This window comes from Triturus cristatus, chromosome 9 (genome assembly GCF_964204655.1).
Source record: "Triturus cristatus chromosome 9, aTriCri1.1, whole genome shotgun sequence".
In the NCBI taxonomy this organism is placed as follows: Eukaryota; Metazoa; Chordata; class Amphibia; order Caudata; family Salamandridae; genus Triturus; species Triturus cristatus.
Genome location: NC_140592.1, coordinates 109,022,632 through 109,048,497, shown reverse-complemented (window position 1 = coordinate 109,048,497; position 25,866 = coordinate 109,022,632). Strand labels below are relative to the sequence as shown.

The following is a 25,866-nucleotide window of genomic DNA, read 5'->3' as shown; positions in this document are numbered from 1 at the left end:
CAAATACTTTCACTGAAATATTTTCCTTTAGCTATCTTTAACCATGAACTTTAGTAATGACAGTGTTTCATTCCCTTTTCTGTAGGTCATGCAATCATAAAACACATGAGCTTTAATGTGTTTTGTGACTGGATGAATTCAGGAGAAAGCGCATTTTGATTGCTACGTCTAAAAGCAACCCTTTTGGGCAAAAACATGGGAAATGGTTGCCTTACATGCTGAACTGCATTAAGGTCCAGGATGGTAAGGGTTAAGAACACTGCAAGGATAATCAGAAGAGACCAAGTGACAAAGCACATTAGATAAAATGTTGGAGGGCATCTTGGACGAGGGCAAGAAAAACTCCGAGACTTGTTGCCTTTCTCCTCTCCCGACGATGATGACAAAAAAGAAAGGTGTTTTATTTCCTGCAAGTGGATATAGCCAATCCTGGAACTCCTCTCATGCTGTTTTCAGAATGACAGCAGCTCCGGCATTGGTTGGAGCAGGCTAACCCAGCACTCATTTTGAGGCTGGGGTCCTGTGCCTACAATCCCTCAGCTGTTGTACAGCACTGGGATTCCAGGCTCTGAAGTGCGCATGACAGATTGGCCAGCTGTAGACAGCCGGCCAATCTGTCATGCGCACTGAGTACTTAAAGCAGTCATCCTGCAATACGCAGGAATCTGCCCCGCCCCCACCCTCACGCTTGCGCTGCCAGCAGCACAATATTCTGTGTGCACCAGCTGTGCTCGCAGCAGGCGAGGCTACGCTCCTCCACCTTAAATGGAGGAGCCGCCACTGTGAAACTCCTACACATGGAATTTAAAATGCCTTTCTTTTGTAATATTCATTTCATTTTAGAATGTATGTGAGTGTTTTTTATCTAGTCAGTATTACAGAGGTGTAGGGCTTTGGTATACGGACTCATTTCCTATGATTGGACACTTCACCCTTCTATTCCTTACCACCTCAGACACACACAAGCAGGAAAAACATACAAAATAACGAGCGAGGAGATGCCAGCACGGGGTGAGGAGGAACTGCATGTTTAAATAAAAAAGGAACAAAGTGGGGCACAAGGAAATGCTCTTTTCCCAATAGCAAAAAAATGAAAAATAAGGCTAGACAACAATATCTAGGCAGCCAGTCACAGCTTCATTTCCGTTTTTGCTGCTCATCTCCCTTGAATGAAAACATGAGGGTTGTGTGTAAGGGCGGGTATGTGAAAAAACGTGTGAGAAAGGGGGAACCAAGCAGTGAGGTGGGGATTTCACAGCAATATACCTTAAGCATGTTGCTCAGTGGCGGCTCTTCTGCTAAGGTGGAGGAGCGTTGCCCCACTGCACAAAAGGAAAAATAAAACGACAATGTATCGTTATCATTTTATTTTTTCCTATTGCATGCAGTCAGTGCCCTTGTTCAATGTGGGGCGGGGCTGGCCAGAGCAGGGGAGGAGTGGTTGGCACTCCCCAAGTGTGCATGACTGTTTGGTCGGCCATCTCCAGCCGGCCAAACAGTTCATGCACACTTTGCATATCCCCCACCAGGCTGTAATACACAGCCTGGTGGGGAACATGCACAGGCTCCCTGTTCCAGTCTGAGCACCTAACCACGGTGCATTGCAAAGTTGTGATTGGCTCAGGGGAGCCTGTGTGCCCGGGTGCTTCCTGCTGCCAGCCAGGACTGGAGACAGGAAGAAGGAAGAGGTCGGAGGAGAGGCGGTGGCCGGCCGTTCCAAGGTAAGTGTTTATCTTTTGTATTCGTCCTCTCCACCTCACCCCTCCCGTCCGGTAGGGGCTGCTACAGGGGTTGCTTGTGCCAGTGACTGTCCCATGGTGAGAAGTCCAGAGCCTGTGGGAAATAGTCAAATGTATCTCTCAAGTAGTCAGCTGTTAAGACATCTATCATTATCCATTGTACTCTGGCGCGACGGGGGACAATTTCACAGTAGAGGGACTGAATATTAACAGTATTGTGTGGGATAGCCAATCACTAATCTCGCTCACCTTTTGGGAAAAAAGTGAATGACTGGGCCTTGGCAGATTGAACAGTGATTTTATAAACAATTTCACAAATACAATAACCACAATGAACAGATGTCATATACATGATTTATTTAATTTCGAAAAAGATCAGCATTTACAAAATAGAATATTTTCTCAGATTGAGGCACAGAACCTTTTGGTCCCTAGTAGAATCCTAAAACATGATTATGCAAACAACTCTACAAACAATCCTCAAATAAGAACTGTAAACGGACCACAATGAAACAACTTCACTATTCCATTATGGTCTAAACAACACCCCTGCTCCCTTCGATTAACATTAATTTGATGACACAGCGCTATTAAATGTGTTTATCAGGAGGTCCAGAAAATCAATACATTTCGGCATAAAGATCACGGTCCCAGAGGCAGCTAAACTTATACAATAGCAGCAGGAAATATTCGGTCATAAAAGTGGAATTTTCACCATCCCTTTGTGCACTAGTGAATGGCAGTGCAGTTTACGGTTTACATAACTTTCTCAGTAAATATGCATCCTGCAAAAGATTAGGCTCCACTACAACGTTATTCAAAATGAGTGCAACCGAGTTCAACATGTGTGCCACCGCAGTTTGATTCGCAAACATCTTCACTACAAGTGATCCGCCTTTTATCAACAGCTGTGCAGGATTCCTACATCTGTGAATAAAAAAAGGACACCAGCTGACCAGAGTAGATACAATCTACGCTGCTGCAAACTTGATGGCTGAAGACCTGCAACAAACAAACTGTACAAAAGGAGTGGACATCTCTGGCTCTTTAGTTTACAAAAAGGCTGGAGGACAATTAAAGGTCTTAACGGAGCAAAAGCATGGCGAAAGCAGCAAATATGATACTTATGGGACAGAGGAAGGGTCTTCTATTAAATAACAGCCTAGGTTAGTGCCCATCACCTGCGGCAGATATCATCAATAAGGTTAGCTTTATGACATTTGTGGTGTTATTATTTAAAGGCACCTTTGCCTCCTTTGCTTTTGCACTTTGACCCTTGTTATAAGGGTCCCTATTAAAACCAAATCTAGATTGGACCATTCTCCATGGATTTGAGTAAGCGGGTTCTTATGGAGTACAAAGACCAAAGTAGAAACTACAGCCTTGCGAACACGTGGAATTGACACTGGTTTATAATCTCAAAACAGCGCTGCCAGTCAAAATGAAAGAGCGACACCTGTACATTCACTGCCTCTCATCTTAGAGATGGCGGGGGAGGGGTAGACTGGAGCCGGAGCGAAATGTAATAGCGAAATTTGAATCAAAAGATATTGTCTCAGACAATGGATTTATTCCAGAGGACGTCTTTGCCCATATACAAAAACGGATGGTGCCTGCATTAGAAGACATATATAATTACATACTGAACCATTTGCAATTATTAAAGGTAATGAAAAATCTGAAATTGAATGGACCCCAAGCCTACATGATCATTGGTTGTCTGAAGCAAAGCATTTTCTCCCATCATAATTCTGAAGAGTCCATTGTACTTATTGCCTGGAATTTAAAAAAGTGCAGTTCTGGGGTTTTCTCAACGAGGAGTGAACAGCAGTCGAAGATTCTTCGGCCCCACCAGGAGCTCTCAGTCTTCCGAGACGACATCGGCCACACAGCGGAAGCCCAGGTTAGATGCCGAGCTGTCGGGTGTATTCTGACTTCGTGCTGCGCAGCGATACCTGTAGCAATAGGACTGGATGGAAACAAGGGAGAACTCAGTCAGCACAAATGCAAAACATTCAGTGAATAGAGATTGATTTTAAAACTCTTAGACCACCAAAAGCATGTCCTCAGTTTGCCTTCAGTCGATAGGTGCAGTGGGGTTGGGTCTGCCTTGGAATGCTTCCCCTGCTTGTGGCCCCGCCCACTGGTCACTTTGTGCACATGGCCTTGCTGAGTGAAGCTCTGAAGATGAAATGCAGTGTGTCCTGCAATAGTACCTCTCCGATTCGATCTCCTGTGATCTGTCCTTCAGATCACATGGCCCTCTTATGTGTATGGATACTGATCACACAGTATGTTTTTAACACTTTCACCTTTCTTTATCATTTTATTGATGTTTTATCATTTTCTATTTATTTTTGTTGGTGGAAAAAAGTTGCAACTACTATATTTTTACACTAAATAACCAATTACCTAATAGCTAAATTGATTACATACATATTAAATAAACACAGTAAATGGTCTACTAAATGTACACGCACACTTGGCTGTCTCTAGGGTTTGTGCCAAGTAGCCAGATCCAATGAAACGAAACATGCAGCTGGAAGCAGCACTGCGGTGCGAGCAAACCTGCACTCCTGCAGCTGTTTATGCTGGCTTTTGAAATGGGTTCCTTTTAATACATCCCTATGCTGTCAGTCTAGAAGTTGGTGGGCTGCTGCATATGAGAGATAGCATGGACCAGCACTTAGATCATATTTTGTATTCATTAAAAAATATAGATAGAGATGCAAAATCTTTTTGTCTGTATATATAAGATTCAATAAAAATGACATTTTGGGAGTCTTGTATCACTACTTCCAGCTAATCAAAACTAGCCAAACAGCAGGTCAAAGTGAAACACTGCCTGGTGTTAGGGCTTGTTGAGGAGCCTGAAGGGGGCCCTACAGCATCAAACCTGTTGCCAGTATTTTTACCACCATCGCCTGTAACTCACACAGCTTTTTAACAGCGATGCTCATCGAAATGAATTGAAAGACGTGGCAGGGAACCAGGCTTAGTCGTTTAGTTAAAGGAATAAACCTAGGGAGAATTCTCAGTAACCTTTCACGAAGCAGAGACACCCTTGATAGATGAATGGAAGGCGCCCTGTGTCCTCCGGTCAAAGCATACAGTGTTCTTGGCCGTTCTCGGATGAGCGAAAAGGTCTGTAGTCCACGAGGCTGGAAAGCAGGGCGAGCTCTAATTGGCCTCTCAGAAACTCATGGAAAGGTTTCCCTTTCTTCAGGTCACAGGTGAGAAACTTTCTCAGCCATTCTCAAATTAATTGTGTTAGCTACCCATCGGATTCTCCGGAAGCCTGTAACTTATTCTTTCATTGTTAGTTAAATGTAGGTTTCACAAATATATGTAAACAATCCAGCAAGCATTATAATGCATGTATTCTTATAAAAGTATACCAGCAATCGAATAAGTATCTACATGCACTGACAGCAGCGGCTGCTGCCAATATGACCTGGGGGTGCAGCGCAGGGAAAAAAAAAAAATGAAAAAAAAATATACACTTACCTTTCGCTGCCGGCCGCCGCGATCTTCTGCTCCTGGCAATGCAATCGCCAATAGCACAGGCTCCTCACGTAACCCCAATGCTGCTCTCATGCTATTACTCCCAGCATGAGAGCAACAGTGGGATTGGGTGAAGCGGGCCAGGTTCACCCTCAAGCAGTGACTGGGAGCCTGTGCCCTGAGCACTGCTGATATTTCCAAGGAACAGCCTGGAGCTCTCCCAAGTGCGCATGTGGGTTTGGCTGTCCTAAGATGGCCTGCCAAACCGACATGCGCACTTTCAATGCCTACCACTCCTCCTCCCCCTGCTGGCGATGCCTCGACATGGCCCTGCCCGCCCTAGACTTGCAGACTGGAAGTAAAAAATAAAATGAGTGCCCTTTCACTTTTCATCCCTCCCGGGACAAGGCAGTGCCGGACACTGGAAGGGTGCCCACTGTCAGTGCACCGCCAGTCTGTAACAAAATGTTGGCTAATGATCTCTGTTGTAAAAACATCAAGAGAAGGCCCACCTTGGACCCATGTGGTCTCACTGACTTCAGCTTAAGAGTTAAAGAGAGCTGGTTTGCATACATCAAAGAGATTCTTTGTGTGTTTACAGTCCAGGTTTAAAAGACAAATGATGGTCATCCACCATGGAATGTAAAACCGGGTCTATCGCCTCCAGGGAGACCTGAAAGACCGATGCTCCTGAGCTTCTCTGAGATTAATGAAATTAAGAAATAAAAGGTTGGGAAGCACGCTAGCTCGATGCTCTATGACGATATTGTGGATTATTGCAAATATAAAAGGAATATCAAACAGTCTGTTCAGTCACTGAGATAAACCAAGGATGTCACAGACCCACCTGACACTACAAACAAATCTTGGGCTAGCTGTATTAAAATAAATGTGTGAAGTTTTGCTATGGACATTTAAATTTAAGCCTGCAGATTATTTCTGCTTCCCTAATGAAACTGGCAAGGGAAAAGCTGCGACAGGAGCGATAACACCTCGCTAATCTCAAGGTTGAGAGTATTCTTCTGGGACTTCCAAGCACTGACTTCATACCATTTATAATTTACAATTAGCTTTTATTTTAAAAATAGCCCTCGGCGATTTAAGCCGCCCTGTCAAGAGGCAGCGACTTTGTTGTGCTTTCTGTTCTACTTTAAAAGAACTACTGTTCAGCAGACAGGAAAATGATGTGCAGAACACTTCCTGAAAGGTGCCATTGAAGGACACACACTTGTGGTCTTGGGCTCAGTGAATGAGACCGGGAGTAAAGACAGTACCATGCAGCACGTATTTCTTCTGTATTTAGTGTATTTTCATTATTGTCAGCGCTTCGCAGAACATCAGTGATAACTGTAGAGGATGAGCTACATCAATACGATAAACATTAGACAACAAACACAACGTTCAATGACTAAATCAATCACAAAATATGACAATGTTTGATATATATATATATATATATATATTCACTTAAAAAACCATAGGTTTCACACGTTATAGTTAGCTGGACATTTCACTCGTAAAAAAACAATGAAATTCCCCCGTTATAGTTAGTGCAGGCAACTATAACTCACGCGACCGCAATCCTCTGCTGATGACGTCAGATATTACATCACTGATGACATATGTGTCTTTATGAAAAATAAATATTTGTAATATATGTATAGCTAAAGATTAATGGAAGAAGACATGGGTAAATAAGTGTCTAAATACAGTGATGTAATATCTGACGTCATCAGCAGAGGATTGCGGTCGCGTGAGTTATAGTTGCCTGCACTAACTATAACGGGGGAATTTCATTGGTTTTTTACGAGTGAAATGTCCAGCTAACTATAACATGTGTGAAACCTATGGTTTTTTAAGTGAATTTGCAAGGTTTTTTAAATGCTAATTCGTAACTATAACGTGTGTGAAACCTATGGTTTTTTCAGTGAATATATAAACATATAAATATAATCTGCATATCTATATAAATATAAATTCATGCAATCATATACATATATGCATACATATGCATGGTATGTACATGAAAGTTTGAAAAACTCTAATACAAGCAAAGCTAAAAAGCCACCTAATTACAAACAGAATTGCTTTAACTTAAACGAGGGCGAGACCTATTGCATTTTCAATGCTTGTTTACTTTGATTCCATCAAGAAGGCATTCAGATGTGTCCCACATTTTCCATAAATTCTGAATGGTAGCACTCTAGTTGCTCATTAGATCACTGTAGTAAAGCTACTGCTCACCAGGGAAGTCTGCTGCTGGTATTGAAAGTGCATGTTTCAGTCTGCATGTCAGAATGTTTTAATGAAATAGAAGAGGATTTGATAAGTCACTCAAAATGTGCCCTAATTTTTCTTTTTTCCTCACTAATCATAATTTCTATGGCAAAATGAACCTCCTCATTGTGTTCCTTTTAAATTAAACTACTCACTCTCTACTACTCACTCGCTACTACTCTCTACTACTCACTCTCTACTACTCACTTTCTACTACTCACTCTCTACTACTCTCTCTACTACTCACTCTCTACTACTCTCTACCACTCACTCTACTACTCTCTCTCTCTACTACTCACTCTCTACTACTCACTCTCTACTACTCACTCCCTACTACTCTCTACTACTCTCTACTACTCACTCTCTACTACTCACTCTCTACTACTACTCACTCTCTACTACTCACCCTCTACTACTCACCTTCTACTACTCTCTCTATACTATACACTCTCTACTACTTGCTCTCTACTACTCACTCTCTACTACTCCCTACTACTCACTCTCTACTACTCTCTACTACTCACTCTCTACTTCTCCACTACTCTCTACTAATCACTCTCTACTACTCACTCTGTACTACTCTCTCTACTACTCTCTACTACTCACTCTCTCTACTACTCTCTCTACTACTCACTCTCTACTACTCACTCTCTAATACTCACTCTCTAATACTCACTCTCTAATACTCACTCTCTAATACTCACTCTCTACTACTCACTCTCTACTACTCCCTCTACTACTCCCTCTACTACACCCTCTACTACTCACTCTCTGCTACTCTCTCTACTACTCTCTACTACTCTCTCTACTACTCTCTCTCTACTCTCTATTACTCATCCTCTACTCTCTACCTCTCTACCTTTCTCTACCTCTCTCTCTACCTCTCTACCTCTACCTCTCTACCTCTCTACCTCTCTCTACCTCTCTCTACACGCACACATATGCACATATATGCATTTATATATATGTATGTGTATATATATGTATATACATACATATATAAACATATATATAATTTGCATATCTATATAAATACAAATATAAATGCATGCATACATATACAGATATGCATGTTATTTACATGAAATTTTGAAAAACACTAATAAAAGCAAAGCTAAAAAGCCACCTAATTACAAACAGAATTGCTTTAACTTAAACGAGGGCGAGACCTATTGCATTTTCAATGCTTGTTTACTTTGGTTCCATCAAGAAGGCATTCAGATGTGACACATTTGCCATAAATTCTGAATGGTAGCACTATAGTTCCTCATTAGATCACTGTAGTAAAGCTACTGCTCACCAGGGAAGTCTGCTGCTGGTATTCAAAGTGCATGTTTCAGTCTGCATGTCAGAACCTTTTAATGAAATAGAAGAGGATTTGAGAAGTCAAAATGTGCCCTAAGTTTTCTTTCTGCAGCACTAGTCATAATTTCTATGGCAAAATGAACCCCCTCATTTTGTTCCTTTGCAAATTAAATGTTTTAAATGTTACCACTTTATTCCAATCAAGATGGCTGCAGGTGTGCCATACCTTTGTCAGAAGTAAGACTGTTAGTGCTCTAGTTGTTCTTTAAAACACTCTGGGATTTCTGTCATTGGGCTATACTTGGGCTACATCTCGGTGATATTTGTGCTACATTTGGGCTCTTTTGTCTCTGGTGGCCATCTTGGGAGACTTGTTATGAAGTTTCCTCATTTACTGCAGTCTCCTCAGTAGGCATACTGTCAGTTTTTTTACTTTGAATCAATGAAGAAGGCATTCAGATGTGTCACACATTTGCCATAAATTCAGAATGTTAGCACTCTAGTTGCTCATTAGATCACTGTAGTAAAGCTACTGCTCGCCAGGGAAGTCTGCTGCTGGTATTGAAAGTGCATGTTTCAGTCTGCATGTCAGAATTCTTTAATGAAATAGAAGAGGATTTGAGAAGTCAATCAAAATGTGCCCTAATTTTTCTTTCTGCAGCACTAATCATACATTCTATGGCAAAATGAACCCTCTCATTTTGTTCCTTTTTAAATTAAATGTTTTAAATGTTACCACTTTATTCCAATCAAGATGGCTTCAGGTGTGCCATACCTTTGTCATAAGTAAGACTGTTAGCGCTCTAGTTGTTCTTTGGAACACTCTGGGAAGCTGCAGTAGAACACAAAGGAATCAACTGACAGTCTCTGCCCTTGTTGGATGTACATGTTTTACTGAGAATGTCAGACTTCATTCTCACATGACTGAGAAAGATAATGTGAATTTACAGAAAATATGCTCTCAGTTTAGCTTATAGATCACCTTCCAAACCTCTGTGGGAAAAGCATGTGAAAATAGTTTTCTCTCAAACATGATTCATGATATCCCAGCAGAAGGCTTTTTCACATGGTAAAATCACCTTAGAACATACTAAAATTCCTAAAATGAGTATGGTACCATCAACAAATGATTGATAATGTAACTAAAGTCTTAAAACCTTCTATTAACTGCAATGCTTTTTAATGAGGTGCTATCATGTATATTGGTCCCAAGATGGCTGCCAACACTTCTTGGATGAAGTGCTGACAGCCAATCAGATCTCACAATGAGATGTGTGGTTAGGCTCCGCCCAGATATGTATATGATTTTACTTTTGATTTTCTCAGGAACTACTGAACGGATTTACACCATATATGCAAAAGGCACATGCCTGACCTGAGAACTACCTCTTTGCCAAATTTCAAGTAATTCTGTTCAGCCGTTCTGGCTGTAGCTGTGTCTAAAGGTCCTATGGAAAAATGCATGGGGAAAACGCGTTTTGGGATCCCCCTTTTTTCTCGGCCCCCGCTTGACGAATCACCCCGAGACTTTCAGGGTAGGAGCTGAACGGAGCGCCCCATTAGTTTTGAAAATTTCGCGAGGATTCGTCAACCGGCGCCGAAGTTATTCAAAATAGAATTTTGAGATTTCCTATGGAAACTAGGTTGTAACTATAACTATCTACTGGCGACCGCCAGTAGTAAATATATATATATATATATACACATACACGTATAAATAAGTGTGTATATATATATATATATATATATATATATATATATATATATATATATATATATATATTACACACACACCTACTAAAAAATATACTAAAAACAAAGGTTAAAGTGATGTCCTAGTTAGGTTAAAATATCCATTTATATTTAGAAAAAATTTAGAAAAAAACTGACAAAAACAAAGGTTAAAGTGACATTAAATGGTACCTAAATATGCAAGTTAAAATGTAGCATTTAAAATAAAAAATAAAAACACTAAAATTCACCAAATATAGTTACAGGAAGTAACTAACTTGTGCGCTCGCCATGCACAGTGTTGTAAAAATTGATATCCTTAGTGATGTTATCAGTGATATACTAGAACGTGTCGTGAGTGCTGTAATGAGTGCTGTAATATGTGAGCTCTTAATCAGTGCAGGATGAGCGCACAAGTTATAGTTACTTAGTTTAATTATAATTGTTGAATTTCAGTTTTTTAAAAAATGTTACGTTTTAACTTACCATTTCCAGCTGACGATAACGTCACTTTAACATTTGTTTTTTCCTGTGAAATTATGAGTTTTTAAAATTTTAACTCAAGATATTATTACCATTCCCAATCATGAAGTTCCTATGACCTTTGTTATTTTCAGTGAAATTTCGAGGTGTTTTTGTTTTACGTAAAGGCATAGGTTATTGCCATTTCCACATCCCCCTGCGCGTAGCCAACCTCCCACCATGAATGGCTGAAGTGGGGTTGGCTGAAGTGATTGGGCCACTGGGCCTGCATCCAACCCTCCTGCAGGCAACGACCCTCCACAATGCGTGGCATTCAGTTGGGCTGCAGGGCTCGGTCTGCCCCAAGTGACATCAACCCCACCTGTGTTTTTTTTTCTCAAATATCCTTTTCTGATCCTGCAGGATTCTTGCGAGAGTGAGGGTGAATCGTAATGGCTCACACAAGAGTCCCACAGAATCGTGGAACCACTTTCTTTTTTTGTTTGTAAGTAATCTTGGCACTGGGACAGAGTCCTTGTTGTCCTGCAATGGCAGCCACACATTTTTCATCATATTGCGGCTGGCCAACGAGGGTACAAGCTTCCATGGGTTCGAGGTGGCAGATGGGGGTGGGGTGAATTCCCCTCTGTGAATCAGATCGCTCTATTTTTTTTTTTTTTACGTTCTCATGTAACCCAACCGTCCAGATTTCTATACATTTTCAACCTTATTTCTCAGAAACTACTGAACAGATTTACAGCCAATCACAAAAAGCACGCTTTTGGGTAAAGCACTAGCTTACTGCCAAAGTTGGTATCATTCTGTTCAGCCATTTTGGCTGTTTTGGAAAGTTTTGTGAGGATTCGTCAAATAGCACCAAAGTTATCAGCACATCAAAAAATCCACTTCCTATGGTTACTAGGTCCTAACTATAACCATACAGTGGCGACTGCACTATAAAATTTTGATAGATAGATAATTTCAGTGCAGGCAGGCACTCAAGATAGTGCATATACACAAGCATTTATTGTGCAACACGTCAGCAGACCCTTTGTCAAGATAAGTGACCCACCATCTCTAGAGAATAGTAGAAAAATTTCATAGACACAGAAGAAAATTTCATCATGGTGACAGAAGAAAGCTCATTTCATAAATATAAAAGAAATACTCCATGATTTCAAAGAAAAAACATTTTGGCAAACAATCAGTAAATTCCACTCGTAGAATTCAAATATAATTTATCTTCTGAGTCAATTATGAACAATAATTATAAATTCATTGTATATAACAGAGAAGTATGCTTTTTCAACAATAACATATAGATGAATGCGTGAAATATAACATACGCAAAACAGCAAAATCAACCCTGATGATGTGCAAGTACATTCAATGACCACTGAAAAGACATTAATCATGTTAATCGCCGCTGAAAAAAGCTGTCCCGGACATTGAAAAAGGCCCAAGTGGACAATTAAACAAATTACCTGAACGGGAAATCCACATATAAACTATGATACCTGTAATAATAACATATATACCAGGTCTCAAAATTAATCAGAGTTAAAAGACTGATACGTGCAGCAAAAGAAAACAAAATAGGGAGAGAACAGAGGTAGAAAAAATATCAAATCTACACAAAAGAGAATGGATCACAAGAATCAATTACTCAGCGACTAAGAGGCAGATAGAAGCATTCTGGGCAAAATTATTTTACATCCACTTCCAACTCCTCAGCCTTATTCAACACCCCCTGATTCAGAATATATATGGATTCCAGCTGCCTCAGTTATTTAATCCTATTGCCTCCACGTACATTCCTTTGCACTCTATCAATGCCAGAAAACTAGTTTAGAAGCATTATTTCCATGAACCTGTCCAAAATGTCTTGCAACAGGATGTGACATCTCCATTTCGAATTGCTCTCTGATGTTCCAAAATACGTTTCTTTAAGGAGAAAAGAATGCTCCCTACATATTGGAGATGACAAGCACATGAGTACATATATGCAGTTGTCAGAGGTACATGGGAGGAATATTTTATATATTGCTTCTTGGTGGTAGGTAAGATATATTCCTTTGTATTACTCATATTTTCAGGATTTAAATTGACCACCATTTATGGAAACCTTCATTTATTTCATGAGTTTTATATAGTGCTGGCAAGACCCAAGGGCATCAGAGTGCTTTACAGATATAGTCAATCAAGGCAGTGGAGAAAGACTCTGATTACAGAGAGAAAACAATGTTGACAATCAAATTGGAGCAATTACTTGAGAGCTGAAACAAAACAGAATGTATGTAGTTTGAAGAAGAGATTACAGTAGTGAACTAGGTTTTGGAGTCTGAAGGGTTGAGGTGCTGAAGGTCTCTCAATCGCCTTGGAAGCTCATGAAGGAAGGGTTTGTCCTGATGTGAACTGAGAGGGAGGTCCAGATTTTGGGGACATTCGCCAGGAAGGAAATTACAAGGGCTTTTTGTTAATGTTTTTTGGGTGGAATGAGAAGCAGAGTGTTGGTGCATCTTAAGTTTCTCAGCTGGCCTGCCTTACTGAGTTTGGTTGCAAGGTAGACTGCTTTCCTGGTGTGAAGGACTTTGGGAGTGAGACAGGCAGTTTTGAAACGACAACAGGCTTCAATCGGTAGCCACTTTGGATTTTTTAGGGAGGGGGACTTGTGAGCATGTCTTTTTACTCCAGTGACCATCCTTGCTGCTGAATTAAGTGTGGCTCTTAGAGGGGCTAAGTGCAACTTAGCAGCAGCAATGAGGGTGGCGTTCCCATAGTCCAATCTAGACACCACCATCACTTGTGTATCGATTTTTAAATTATTCGGAGGGAGGAAGGGCTTCATTTTGTATAGCAGTTTTAGGATGTAGAATGCACTTTTTGCAGTATTCCTTATGTCTAGGCTCATGCTCAGTCTTGGGTGATTCCCAGAGATTTGATGGTTTCAGCAAGAGTCAATTTGCAGTTAAAAACATCGATGGTATTTAGCCACTCTTGGATCTGGGTGGTTTGTCCATTGTTGGCAAGGAGAATGATTTCCATCTTGTCTTGGTTGAGTTTCAAGTGGATGTCAGAGAGCCAGTTTTGGAATATAATGAGGGTGGAGTTTAACCGGCGTAGGTCCTCTAGAGAGGATACTTCTAGAGCTGGGTGTTTTGCGTATATAGGTGGTATGGAATGTTTGCTTGTTTGAGGATGGTGGTGAGGGGTTCCATGTAGATATTGAAGAGTAGGTGAGAGGACTAAGCCTAGTGGGGGACACCCCTGGTTATGGCGAGTGGTTTACTTTTATTATTTGCGGGCAGTTGTGTGGATAAGAGGTGAACTATTTCAGAACCAGGCCATCGGCTCTGATCCATTTGTGGGGGGATTCTAAAAGCAAATTAGATATGTCATTCTCTTGTGACCTACTGGGTGGGTATATGGTCTCCGCTCTGCCATTACTGCTCGTTCCCAGTTCCCTCCTTGCCCTCCTCCTCAATATCTCAGACCTCCCAGACCTTACCTTCCACGAACACAGATGGGTTGCGCCGCGGCGAAGTATTTGCATCCTATGGTACTGGTGGCAGCCGGCAGTCCCCACTGTCAGGGAATGGCATGTGGCACTTCATCGCATTGCCGCTCATGAACGGGTGACATATAAGCTCAAAGACAAACTGGAAGTCTTTGAGGCGGTCTAGGGTCCTTTTCTCACTGTTGTTGTCATGGAAACGCCCTGAGGTGTTTCGGACCACCTTCCCCATAGCCCCCACATGCTCAGGTCATCTCCTGTCATACTTCTTCGGCATCTGGCTAGCGCTTCTCCTGATCTTTGTGGCCACTGGCCCTCCCAAATGCGCACTCCCCGGGCATCAGCACATGATTCCCCACTCGCTTCTCCTGCCCCCTGTCAAGGACATGTGTTCTTCCCTCTCTTACCGCCCCTTTTCCTAGGGCGTGGTGGCTCGCTGTCCCCTTTTCCCTTCCTATAGTGAACTATAATAATATCTACCACTTACCTATATCACTACATCTAAGGCCCCAACAGAGCATAGCCAGAGAGTAGTAAAACAATATGGCTGCCTTTGTATTTCATTTTCTAAAAACTGCCATTATCCAATTATATACTGGCTTGTCATCGCCATGTACCACGGTATACTGCAAATTTACCGCAATATAACATGGCCCAAAATAGAACTAAGAACTAGCTGTATTATTGTATTGCGGTACCCTTGTATCACGCATGGGCAACACAATACTTAAATCTGATTTACAAAGCAACACAAGGCCACCATGCGTTGCCCTCTGTTGATTGGTAAATCTGGATAAACGCAAGGCAGCAAAATTCACTGTTTTGCGTTACTCTTCACACCATAATCTACATTGCTGCTAAATTTCACATATATCGGTACACCACTCCACTACCCTAAACACCACTCCATGGTATTCCAGTATATGCCACTCCACTCTACGCCTCTACCCTGTACTCGACTCTATGCCATTACACTTTACGCCTCTCCAGTCTACACCACTCCATTATACGCTGTTCCACTGTATGTAAATGTATAGGTAAATGTATAGGTATTTATATAGCGCCGATCACCACTACGGGTATCTCAGCACTGTACTCATACCGCTGAAGGAACCCTTCCTGGCTTTCCATGTGAGGTGTCCACTCCTGGGCACCCCCATGGTGAGGCCAGGCATCCCAGCGCTGTTGGGGCCGTTGTGGAGATTAAGCAAGCTATTGCCCAGAGTTGCAGCGTGGGACCCATGATTAGAATAGGCACTGAGGCGAGAATATCCAGTCTGCGGAATTTATAGCCAGAGACCCTGCCGCGACGGGAATCGAACCCTAGTCCCGGACCAGTGCTCTGCATCGAGGTCTGCCGCTCTAACCATTGAGCCACACTTCTCCACTCTTCTCAACGCCACTCCACTGTACGCTACTCCAGCGTATGTCACTCCGCTCTACACCACTTCATTCTATGCTATCCCATTGGATGCCACTCCAATGTATGCTATTAAACTCTACCCCACTCCAGTCTACACTACTCCATGATACGCCATTCCACTGTACGTTACTCTACTATCCACTACTACACTCTACACACCGAACTGTACAACACTCCACTCACTGCTATTACACTGTACACAACCCCACTATACGCCAATCCTTTCAACACTATACACACATCTCCACTTCAGTGTACACCACTCCGTTATATGCTACCCCAATATATGCTAATCCACTTTAGGCCATTCCACTGTATGCCAATCCACTATGCTATTTCACTGAAAGTCACTACATGCTACTCCACTCTATGCCACTCCATTCAACGGTATTCCATTTGACGTCACTCCACTGTATGCCATTACACTCTTCCCCACTCCAGTGTAAGTCATTTCAGACTACACCACTCCACTATAAGCTATTCTACTCTATGCCTCTCCGCTGTACGGTATTCCACTGTATGCCACTCCACTATACACTACTCCATTCCAGTGTTCTCTAGTCCACTCTATTCTACGCTAGTCATTGGACACCACTCCTCTCCACTCTACACCATTCCACTGTATGCTACTCCACTCTGCCCCACTCCACTGCATGCTATTCCACTCTACTATTATTCTGTACACATCAATCTTCGCCATTCTACTATATGGTATTCCACTCTACCGTACTCCACTGTGCATCACTCCAGTCTACATCACTCCACTGTACGCTGCTACACTATACGCTAGTACACTCTACACCACTCCACTCTATGCCACTCCACGCCAATCTAGTCTGCTACTCCACTGTATGCCACTCCAGTGTACGCTATTCCAGTAAATGCCACTCTCCTCCACTTTATTTAACTCCTTTCTACTGTCCGAGACCCCACTCCAATTTATAACAGTTTACTACCTATGCCACTCCACGCCATTCTACTCTACAACACGCCAATACACTCTATTATACTTTACTCCGCACTACCTTATACTACTCCACTCGACGCTACTCCATTTCACGAGACTTTACCTCACTCTACTCTCCTATACAACTATCCACTCTATCCAGCTCCACTGTGACACACCACTGTACTCTATGAAACCCACACAACACTCTACTGCACTGTATTTCACTCTCTGACACTTTACTCCAATCTATGTCCCTACACTCCACGGTACAACACTGTACTATACTGTATGTCAATGTACAACACTACTCCACTCTATACTTCAGTCCACTAGAAAACACTGTAAGCAACTCTTTGTATGCCACTGCACCACACTTTATTTCACTCTACTCTGACACAGTACTCCACTCTACTCCACTGTACTCCACTGTACACAGCTCCATTCTGTTGTACTGTATAACACTCTATGCCAAACCACACCACAAAACGCTACTAGACTGCATGCCACTCTAGCCTACAACACATACCAATACTGGAAGACAAGCCACTACACTCTACTGTACAACACAGTACTCCAATTTACGAAACTTTACTGTATGCTACGCCATGCCACGCCTTACCACTCTACTGCATTCCATGCCACTATTGCACACGGCATGCCACTCCACTGTATGGCACTTTACTCCACTCTACGCTACCCCACTCCAGTGTACACCACTCCACGCCACTCTAATACCCATTATCCCACTCTACGCCATTTATCATATGCCACCATACTCTACTCCACTGTATGAAACTTCACTCTACAACACTGTACTACACTCTATGCCACTCTACTCCTCTCTATTCCCATTCACTCCATACCACTGTAGGTCACTTAGTGGCAAGCCACTCCACTCTTAGATATGCCACTGCACTATATGATGCGGCACTCCACTCTAGGACCCGCCACTCTACTTCCCCCTACTCCACTGTATGACAGTCTACAACACCCTACTGAGCAACAGTCTTCTACATTGTACAACTCGCCACTCTACTCTATACTTGGCTCCACTATATGAGACACCTTGCCACTACACTATAGAACACTTTATTGCACTGTACGATATGCACTCCACTCTATTCCACTCTACAATACTCCAAACTCCGATAATAGACTTTACAGCACTTTCCTCCACTGCACTGAAAAACATTCCACATAAGGACACTCGACGACAATGGACTCTAAGATTTGAAACACATTTTTATTAAAAAAATTAAAATCATTAACAAAAAAGTAAAAAAAAAAAAAAAAGTTAAAGATAATTTCTATTTAGAAATACTTTAGTTTATTCTTTCTCTGGCTTTAGTGAAGGTAGCATATGCAATATTGAAGTAGAGGTGGAGTGTCTAAAGGAAGGGAGGCGGTGCACGTCTGATGCTGGGGACAAGATGGTTTGCCTCAGGCTGGGGGAAAATTTAGTAGAATTAGATTCAAAATTTCAAAAGAAAAACAATTGTCCACGTAAGCGGTCATACAACGTCATTTGTATTCTTTCTGGCCATTTTAAGGATTTTCCTTAAAATAGCCATTTTCCTGTGATTCACGTCTTGAAGTTACCTCCAAAACAACTGCACCGCAGCCTGCATGCACAACAACAGAAGAGATGTGACCAGGAATCAAAATGATGGACAAACAGTTTGCGTTATACAGCAGTAAAACACATCAGCACAGAGTTACCCATGGACTCAATTCACAGTGAAGAATTACTGGCGGAAAAATGGGTTGTGGTAAATTTTGATAGCACTGCAGTCATTCTCTAATCAGAGACACTAATTAGAGAGTCTCTCAGGGGCCAGAATCTGGAGAGACGGTTCAACTAATTAGAAAGTCAAATTAGCAAGGACTTGGCAAGCTTCTATCCACATAGGGATTGCATGTACGAGTCACTCAAGTGGCCCAACTGAAACGTGACTGGGAAATCTCAGCTCAGGCATAAGGAGAGAAACCATGTGCTCCTGTTTTTAAAATGTCTCTTCGCTCTCACAAGCTGATGGATGATCATTTGAACGATCAGTACTCAAGTCAATGTTTTGCTACGTTATGTGATGAGATATTTATATAGCACACATTCTGCAATTTGTAAGACCTCGCACCAGCAACGTGTCAGGTACCTTCTTGCTAGGATTTCAAAGATTCTGGGCTTGTGGCCTGTAACAGCAGTTTAGTACATGTGCTTCTGTGGTTTACAATAACAGCATTACGATAACCGATCAATAAGCTTATCAGTTTAATGGAGGGTGTAGGTGCTTTCTGGGGCGGCAGCATCCCATTTTTAAAATTCTTTTTATCAAACAAAGGCTTCATATTGCACACATCACAGAATAAGTCAATTAACTTTTCTATGTACAGATCATGGTGTTGACACATTGCAGTATGAGCATTTCCATCAAAACAAAAGTGGCGCTTTTGCGGTCCACATATATGCAGAAGGCACCCTGACCTTTCCCGTCAGCCCTCTCTACTCCCCCGCACTACTGTCCCGACTCTTGATCAATCTTAACTACTGTGGTCTCGCCAGGCCCCCCACACTTTTTCCCATTTTAAAGTTGAGCCTAGCGCAGCGCGCACGCGCTGCTCTAGGAAAACGAGCTCTTGGAATCAATCTGTACTTTTCACACGCTTGTGCGTGTTTTTTCTTTTTGCTTTCTTTCTATTGGTCTTTGCGTGCAAAGGCAGCACGCAATTGAGCAAAGGCGGGTGCATGTCCCTCCTTTGCCAGGAATTGTAGCCACCCACAGCCTACGGCTTGCAGTTATGCGCAGCGTGACATCTGTTTTTCGCGTGCAGCGGTGGCCACAAGCGCGCGCGCACCACTCTCGGGCTTGTTTTTCTTCCTATCTTTATGCTTTTATTCAGTGCAGTCATGCCCCCTCACATTTGTTGTTGCCTGCAAAAAACCATCTGCCGCCGGGATCAGCTCACTGTACACACACACAGCGCATGTCACTTCCTCAGTCACCGGCCCTTCAGCGTTTTTTACCAATTTATGCGCGATATCGCGCAATTGTTTTAACAAAGTCTGTGCCCCTCCCCTCAAGTCCATGTGTGGAAGGCGTGCCCCAGAACAACTATGTTCAGTAAGGCTTCCCCAGTTCAACTTTACTGAGAGCGTTGCGTAGAGTGCTGCGAAGTCCTGGTGATGTGTGCTTTATAGCTCCACCCAAAACTGCCTCATTCGGGTGGTATTTGCCGCTTCTGTGAATTCTCATCGATAAATCACGGCTTTGCTGCAAAGAAAAAAAAATCACTACCCGTTCTATTTGGTTGTGAGTGGACGTGCTGGCAAGCAGATGGAGGCATGGCGGCAGCAGAGCCGCAACATTGTAATACTTCCTTAGTTCATCTGCCGTGAGCACTCTGCGGTTAAAGAGTTCAGCTGCATAGGATCTCTGCACATTGTTTACAATTGGGTTGCAATTGTAGAGATCGGGCAGTGGGGGAGGGGAGAATGCCCCCCTCCAGCTCAGCCCTGCACTGTAATAAATAACAGTGAATGGCGACGTTACATCTCCAGGCTGCCTGAGCCCAGAACCCGTTTCCTAGGAGTCAACAGGTAAGTGGATCTAAAGCCATATTGACATTAAACTTACACTATACGTCGTTTCCCCCCGAAATGAGCTAAAATACGTAGTATTTAAAGCACCATATTGGGATAATAGTTTTAACTTGCGGGGCCAACGAACTTCCTGGTGGGTGGCGTAACTTAATAGAGCGCGGAATACAATAAGTGGGATTTTGTTTCCCTTAGATTTGAGCTCTAGTTGCTTAATGACTGAATTGAATATTTTGAATATCTTACATGTTTAAAGTGTTATCAATTTTAGTCTCATATCAATGGATTTGTATAATTGCAGTTTTAATTACCTGTAAAAATTGTTTACATAAATGTTTTAGATAGGAACGCCGTCCGGAAAAGATAAAAAATTGTGTTTTTATATGATGAATTTTAATATAAACGAACAGAAGTGGGGTTACAAATGTCAACTGTAAAATTAATAACTAAACACAATTAAAGCTGGTGTAGTAATTACATTAAACCGTATTTTTAATGATTTACATGAGTGGAATTGTGACATGTCTAAATTATTGTTAATACAGTTGCCCATATTGCATCTCACCTATGGCCGGTAAATCCAATCAAGCATAAAATCGAATCAATAAATTGAGTGCAAAGGGTGGCTGGCTGTGGGGAGCCTCTCAGTTCATGATGCCCCCTTAATAAAGAAAGGCTTTTCCTGCTGGGAAGACTCCGTGTGATTTCTGCCCACAGTCCTGTCCGCGCGCTCCGATTATAGGACAGACCCCGGGAGCACGAAGTTCACACGCCACCTGGTCACATTCATCCCAGAGACAACTACAACCCACAGCGTGCCCTGCGGTGGATCCATGAATGGCACCTCTTTTGAATAATCAAGGGAAGCTCCTGGAGCCAGGCCAATCAGCTGTCAGGGAGCCGTGATAAATCGCAATGCATTATTGATAATCATAATTAGTCTGACATCCGCGGTCCCGGTGAAGGGGGCGACTTCCCAACTCGTGGAATCTGCGGCTGTATGCCGGGTCAGTGCTGCTGGCAGCTCCCGATGCGGCTGAAAGCATCATGTCCAGGCACAAGCAGGCCAAACCGCAGCACGTGCACTCTGAGGCACCAGAACCAGCCACTGGGGGTGAGTACAGGCGCGGCGACTGGAACTGTGGATGCGCTCGGGTGGCATGAAAGTACTTTATACAGTTTATCAGAGCTCGAGGTGCATTGCAAGAGGTCGGCTGATGCCACAATGCTCATTAGCACCTGCACTCCCACCTCTGCCTTGCTCTCCACACAGTAACGATTCATTTTTTTTTTTTTTTTTTTTTTAAACCTTTATTCGTGCATATTAAAAGAACAAATACGGGCCTACAACCTTCAGGCCGGCCACGATACGGTTAAGCACTGATACAAACATTACGGCCCCTGTGCTTCAACGGTCAAGGTTAGCAACGATTTATGAAACATACACTGGAGAGATCCTTGACCCCAGGGAAAGGAGAAGTGAAGGTTAATTTTAAAGTTTTCAAAATAAGTTTATCAGGGAAATAGTCAGTGAAGAATAAGAACCAAGGAGATTCGAGTCCGCACGATATCTTCACCACACGGGAGAGCAGCAGCATCATTAAAACAGCAATGGAAGTAAAATCGCAGGCAGTGAGGCAATGCAGTTATATAACAGGATAGTCGCATGAGCAATTACGCACCCCTCCAGTGCCGCCCCCACTCAGTCAACCCCCCACCCGGACCCAGAATCGAAACAAGTATAGCGCAGAAACATAAAGAGAAAAAAGGCCCATAGAACTAATTGGAAACAGTAAGTTACCCCCCCACCCTACACCAATGCGGAGGCTACGGCCTTCCCCCCCCCCCCAGCATAGTGCCTGTCGCCCAATAAACCCGAAATATAGACAAGAAAGAGAGTAAGAATAAAGTAAAGAAAGATAAGAAAACAGTACACCTATGTTAAAGGGGGTGAGAAAAGAATAGGACTATTCTAATCTAAACTCCCGAAAAGAAGAAAGTGGGGAGGAGCCTACGTATCATCAGAGCGCCCTAAACCATCGGCCATCTTTGGCTTCCACACACTGAGAACCCACTACCCCAAAAGCGGTCGTGTGAAAATGAATTGTCACAACAAATTAGATGAAGGAAGACAAATCGCGACGAATGCGCACAAAGTACACATACAGTTCCAGTCCCAGTCCAGCCCCTCCGTGAAACCATGGCGATATTAATCAGTCTAGCCCTGGCCCGATCGCGGGCTTGAGATTAAGCCAGCCCCTACATGAAGGCCCCGCATCCCGTGCAGACAAAGACAATATGGCCGTTTGGGAGAAGATGGTGAAGTAGAATCCCAAAATGGCCGCCGACCATCTGTAGAGGTCCCTTTGTGCACCACAGAAAGTTCAGACATGGCATGTAGAGTACAGGAGTTCCACAGAAAAGAAGCAGTAGGCCACCGTGAACGATTCCTCGAGGATGTTAGGTGTTGCTCAGCTGGATACTCTTGCAGACGCGGTGAGGCAGGCAACAATGAAGCAGGCAGCAATGAACAGGGAAACAAAGTATCCGCTGTTAAGCTGGAGAGCAATTGATCCTGGGTGCCGGGAAAGCCAGATGCAGGCACCAGTGTAGCACAATCACACACAGCCGTTGCGTCCCCGCAAGAGGACAAAAGCACTGGCAGACCCACGCCGTGTTGATGACAGACGGAGCGCTCACGGCCCGCAGCCGACCACAGGGAGTCAAACTGCTCACTCAGCGCCTGAAAGCGAGCAAACATTTGTAAACGAAAGTCCCGCAGGACGGCCAGTACGGAGCCGCATGTCAGCGGAAGCTGCACCCCCACATCGGCAGCAATCCGGGACGGCACTGTGGAGCTGGTGTCTGGTGGAGGGAGGGCGAAGCGGGCAGCGGGCAAGACCGGAGTATCACCCCCCGGCCGCGAGCAGGCAAACAACGCCATGTTTTACCGCCGGACGGTACAATGGCCAGGGGGGGGGGTCGTAGCAAGGAGTCAGTTCCCCTCAGGTCTGCGCCGCAACTGGGAAAGCCAACAGTCGCCTCCCTTCCCTCGGGTTCTCTTTGCAGCCGACTAGGCAATAGAAGAAGGGGGTCGGCAGCCTCCCACAGCGCGGTCCACAGATCGGGGCAGGAGACCCGCCTCACCGGGGCTTACCTTACAGCCCCAGCCCTTCAGGCGCAGGGTGGAGAAGGTGTCTGGCCGTCCCTCCCCAGGCTCATCTGGCGACAGTCCGTGGTGTTAGGTGAGGTCGGGACCGCGGGGCTCGGATTTACGCTAGCGGGTCCGGAGACTGCGGAGCGTCCCGGGGGCCGGCAAAGGCCACAATGGAGCAGGGGTCCAGGGCGGAGAACAAAAGCACCAAGAACTCCGGCATCCGGGCGGGCTGAGACTTCGGGGAAGTGGCGGCGTGGACAGCGCGTCGTCGTACACGTTTCACCTCGAGAATCGGCAAGGATAGGAATCAGGATAATAGTCCGGGGCCAAGGGCCGACGGAGCCGGGCGCTCAAGCGTCTGCTCCGGTCGCCATCTTGGCTCCTCCCACAGTAACGATTCTTGAATCCTATTCAATCCACGGCCTCTCACGGAGGTACAGAGTTCCCTTTTCAGGTCTGTCCCCTCCTTTTCCTCTAGGAAGAAGCTTCCTTGCACTGAGAGATTGGTTTACAACCTGCACCCCCGTTTCCTGTCTCTGATAGCTCTGTGCTGCCAGGTGTTGGTTCCTGTGCAAGGAAATGTTGAATGACTCTGTTTGCCCAGTCTGCACCCAATCGCAGGGTGTGGGACCTGTGTGTGAAAAGATGCTCTAGAAGTCAACACCCGAACCCTTTTCCAAAATGGATAATTTAATTCAAATTTAGCAAAATCCCTACAGAAAGTTAGAATAATCACAATGAAGACACACAATCGGGTGCATTCATAAACTGCAATCCTAATAATTTGGATAACCTAAATCGAAGTAACAAGTGAAAATGGACAATTTTAGAACTAAGAAAATACATAAGTATAGAAACCTATCAAAATATGAATGCCTGTGACAATAAATATCATATTAGTGTAGACAGCAAATAAGCTTAAGGAAAATAAATTAGGTTAAACTAGCCAAATAGAAAAGTAGACAAGCATTGGCATAGCCAATAGGTCTCGCCTTTGAGACATTAAGTGTTTAGCCATGCAACAGTTGATGTTGCACCAAGGATATTGTGCTGCATGATTAAATACTTATAAGGTCCCAAAGGCAAGACCTATGGGCTATGCCAATGCTTGTTTGGGACAGCCTCTGGCCTTGTATATCACTTGTTCTGCCTTCTGGCACCAGTCCAAGTCTGCCTTCCAATCTACAACCTCTGGAGGGGGAGGGAGTTCTGCGCCCCAAGTTCACGATATTCCTCTTGGCCACCCATGCTGCCAATCGCAACCAGATCTCGGTGTACCTAGGCCATACGGGGTTCCCCAGTAATCCAAGGAGCAACCATTTCACATCTAAAGGCACCTCCACCCACATGAGTCAACATTAATTCAGTTGTTTTAGCCCAGAACGTCTGTACGTGTGGGCATTCCCAAAGAGTATGAAAAAAAAGTGCCCTCATCTCGACATCCCTTTCTACATTGCGGGGTCGTAACCCTGCCAATTTTTTGCAGTAATGTCTATGAGTAGTAGGTCCGATGTAATATTTCTATTTGGCTTAGTCTAAAACAGGCGCATCTGTAGTCGGCTTTGGATAGCTTCCGCCCAGTCCTCATCATCCAAGTCTTCCACGACCTCCTCAGAGACTCAAGTGGGTCAGGGGCGTTATTGATTCGTTTGCGAAAGATTATGGACTCAGCTTTGTTCGACAGTGCCTCTGAGAACTCGGTCCTCAAAGGGGGAGGATTCTAGGAGATGTTCACCCTCCTGCATCCTTACAGTTATTTTTATGGGGGCACACAAGGGCCACAGATAAAAATGGTGGGACCACCAATAATGATGAACTGTGAAAAGCATCCACTCTTTCTTGCGTATTAACATATTTTGATGCAAGAAGCACAGAACTGACGTCAACCCAAGTTAGTCACTTATGCCTCATCTACATTTTGGAGGGGACTGGAAATCCTCCAATATCTGGAGGAATCTTTAAACATGGAGTGGATTCCACCAACACAATTTTCCCCACAATACTATGCCTACGACAGACATTTCAGCTGGTGACTTCTACTCATTTAGAGTTTCCTCCAGTAGCCAAGTGTCCTTCTGCCCTTTCTCTACACACACTATTTTCTCATTGAACGGTGATCTAGAACAATTGGTGACACAAGAGGACATCGGAATTATCAGATCTCCGATGATTGCGGTCTTCTGTAACTTCATAGGCCCTACTGAGTTGCT

At 43.6% G+C, this 25,866-nt stretch overlaps 1 protein-coding gene across 1 annotated transcript in view; it reads right to left on the bottom strand.

Annotated features, from left to right (window-relative positions):
* Positions 1 to 2,079: 2,079 nt before the first annotated feature.
* Positions 2,080 to 25,866, bottom strand: part of SUMF1 (sulfatase modifying factor 1) — a 287,292-nt gene continuing 263,505 nt past the window's right edge. Inside the window, exon 9 of the mRNA XM_085624512.1 lies at positions 2,080 to 3,708. Within this exon, the coding sequence (XP_085480638.1) occupies positions 3,601 to 3,708 (108 nt within the window). The 3' untranslated portion in view covers positions 2,080 to 3,600. The remainder of the gene's footprint in view (positions 3,709 to 25,866) is intronic.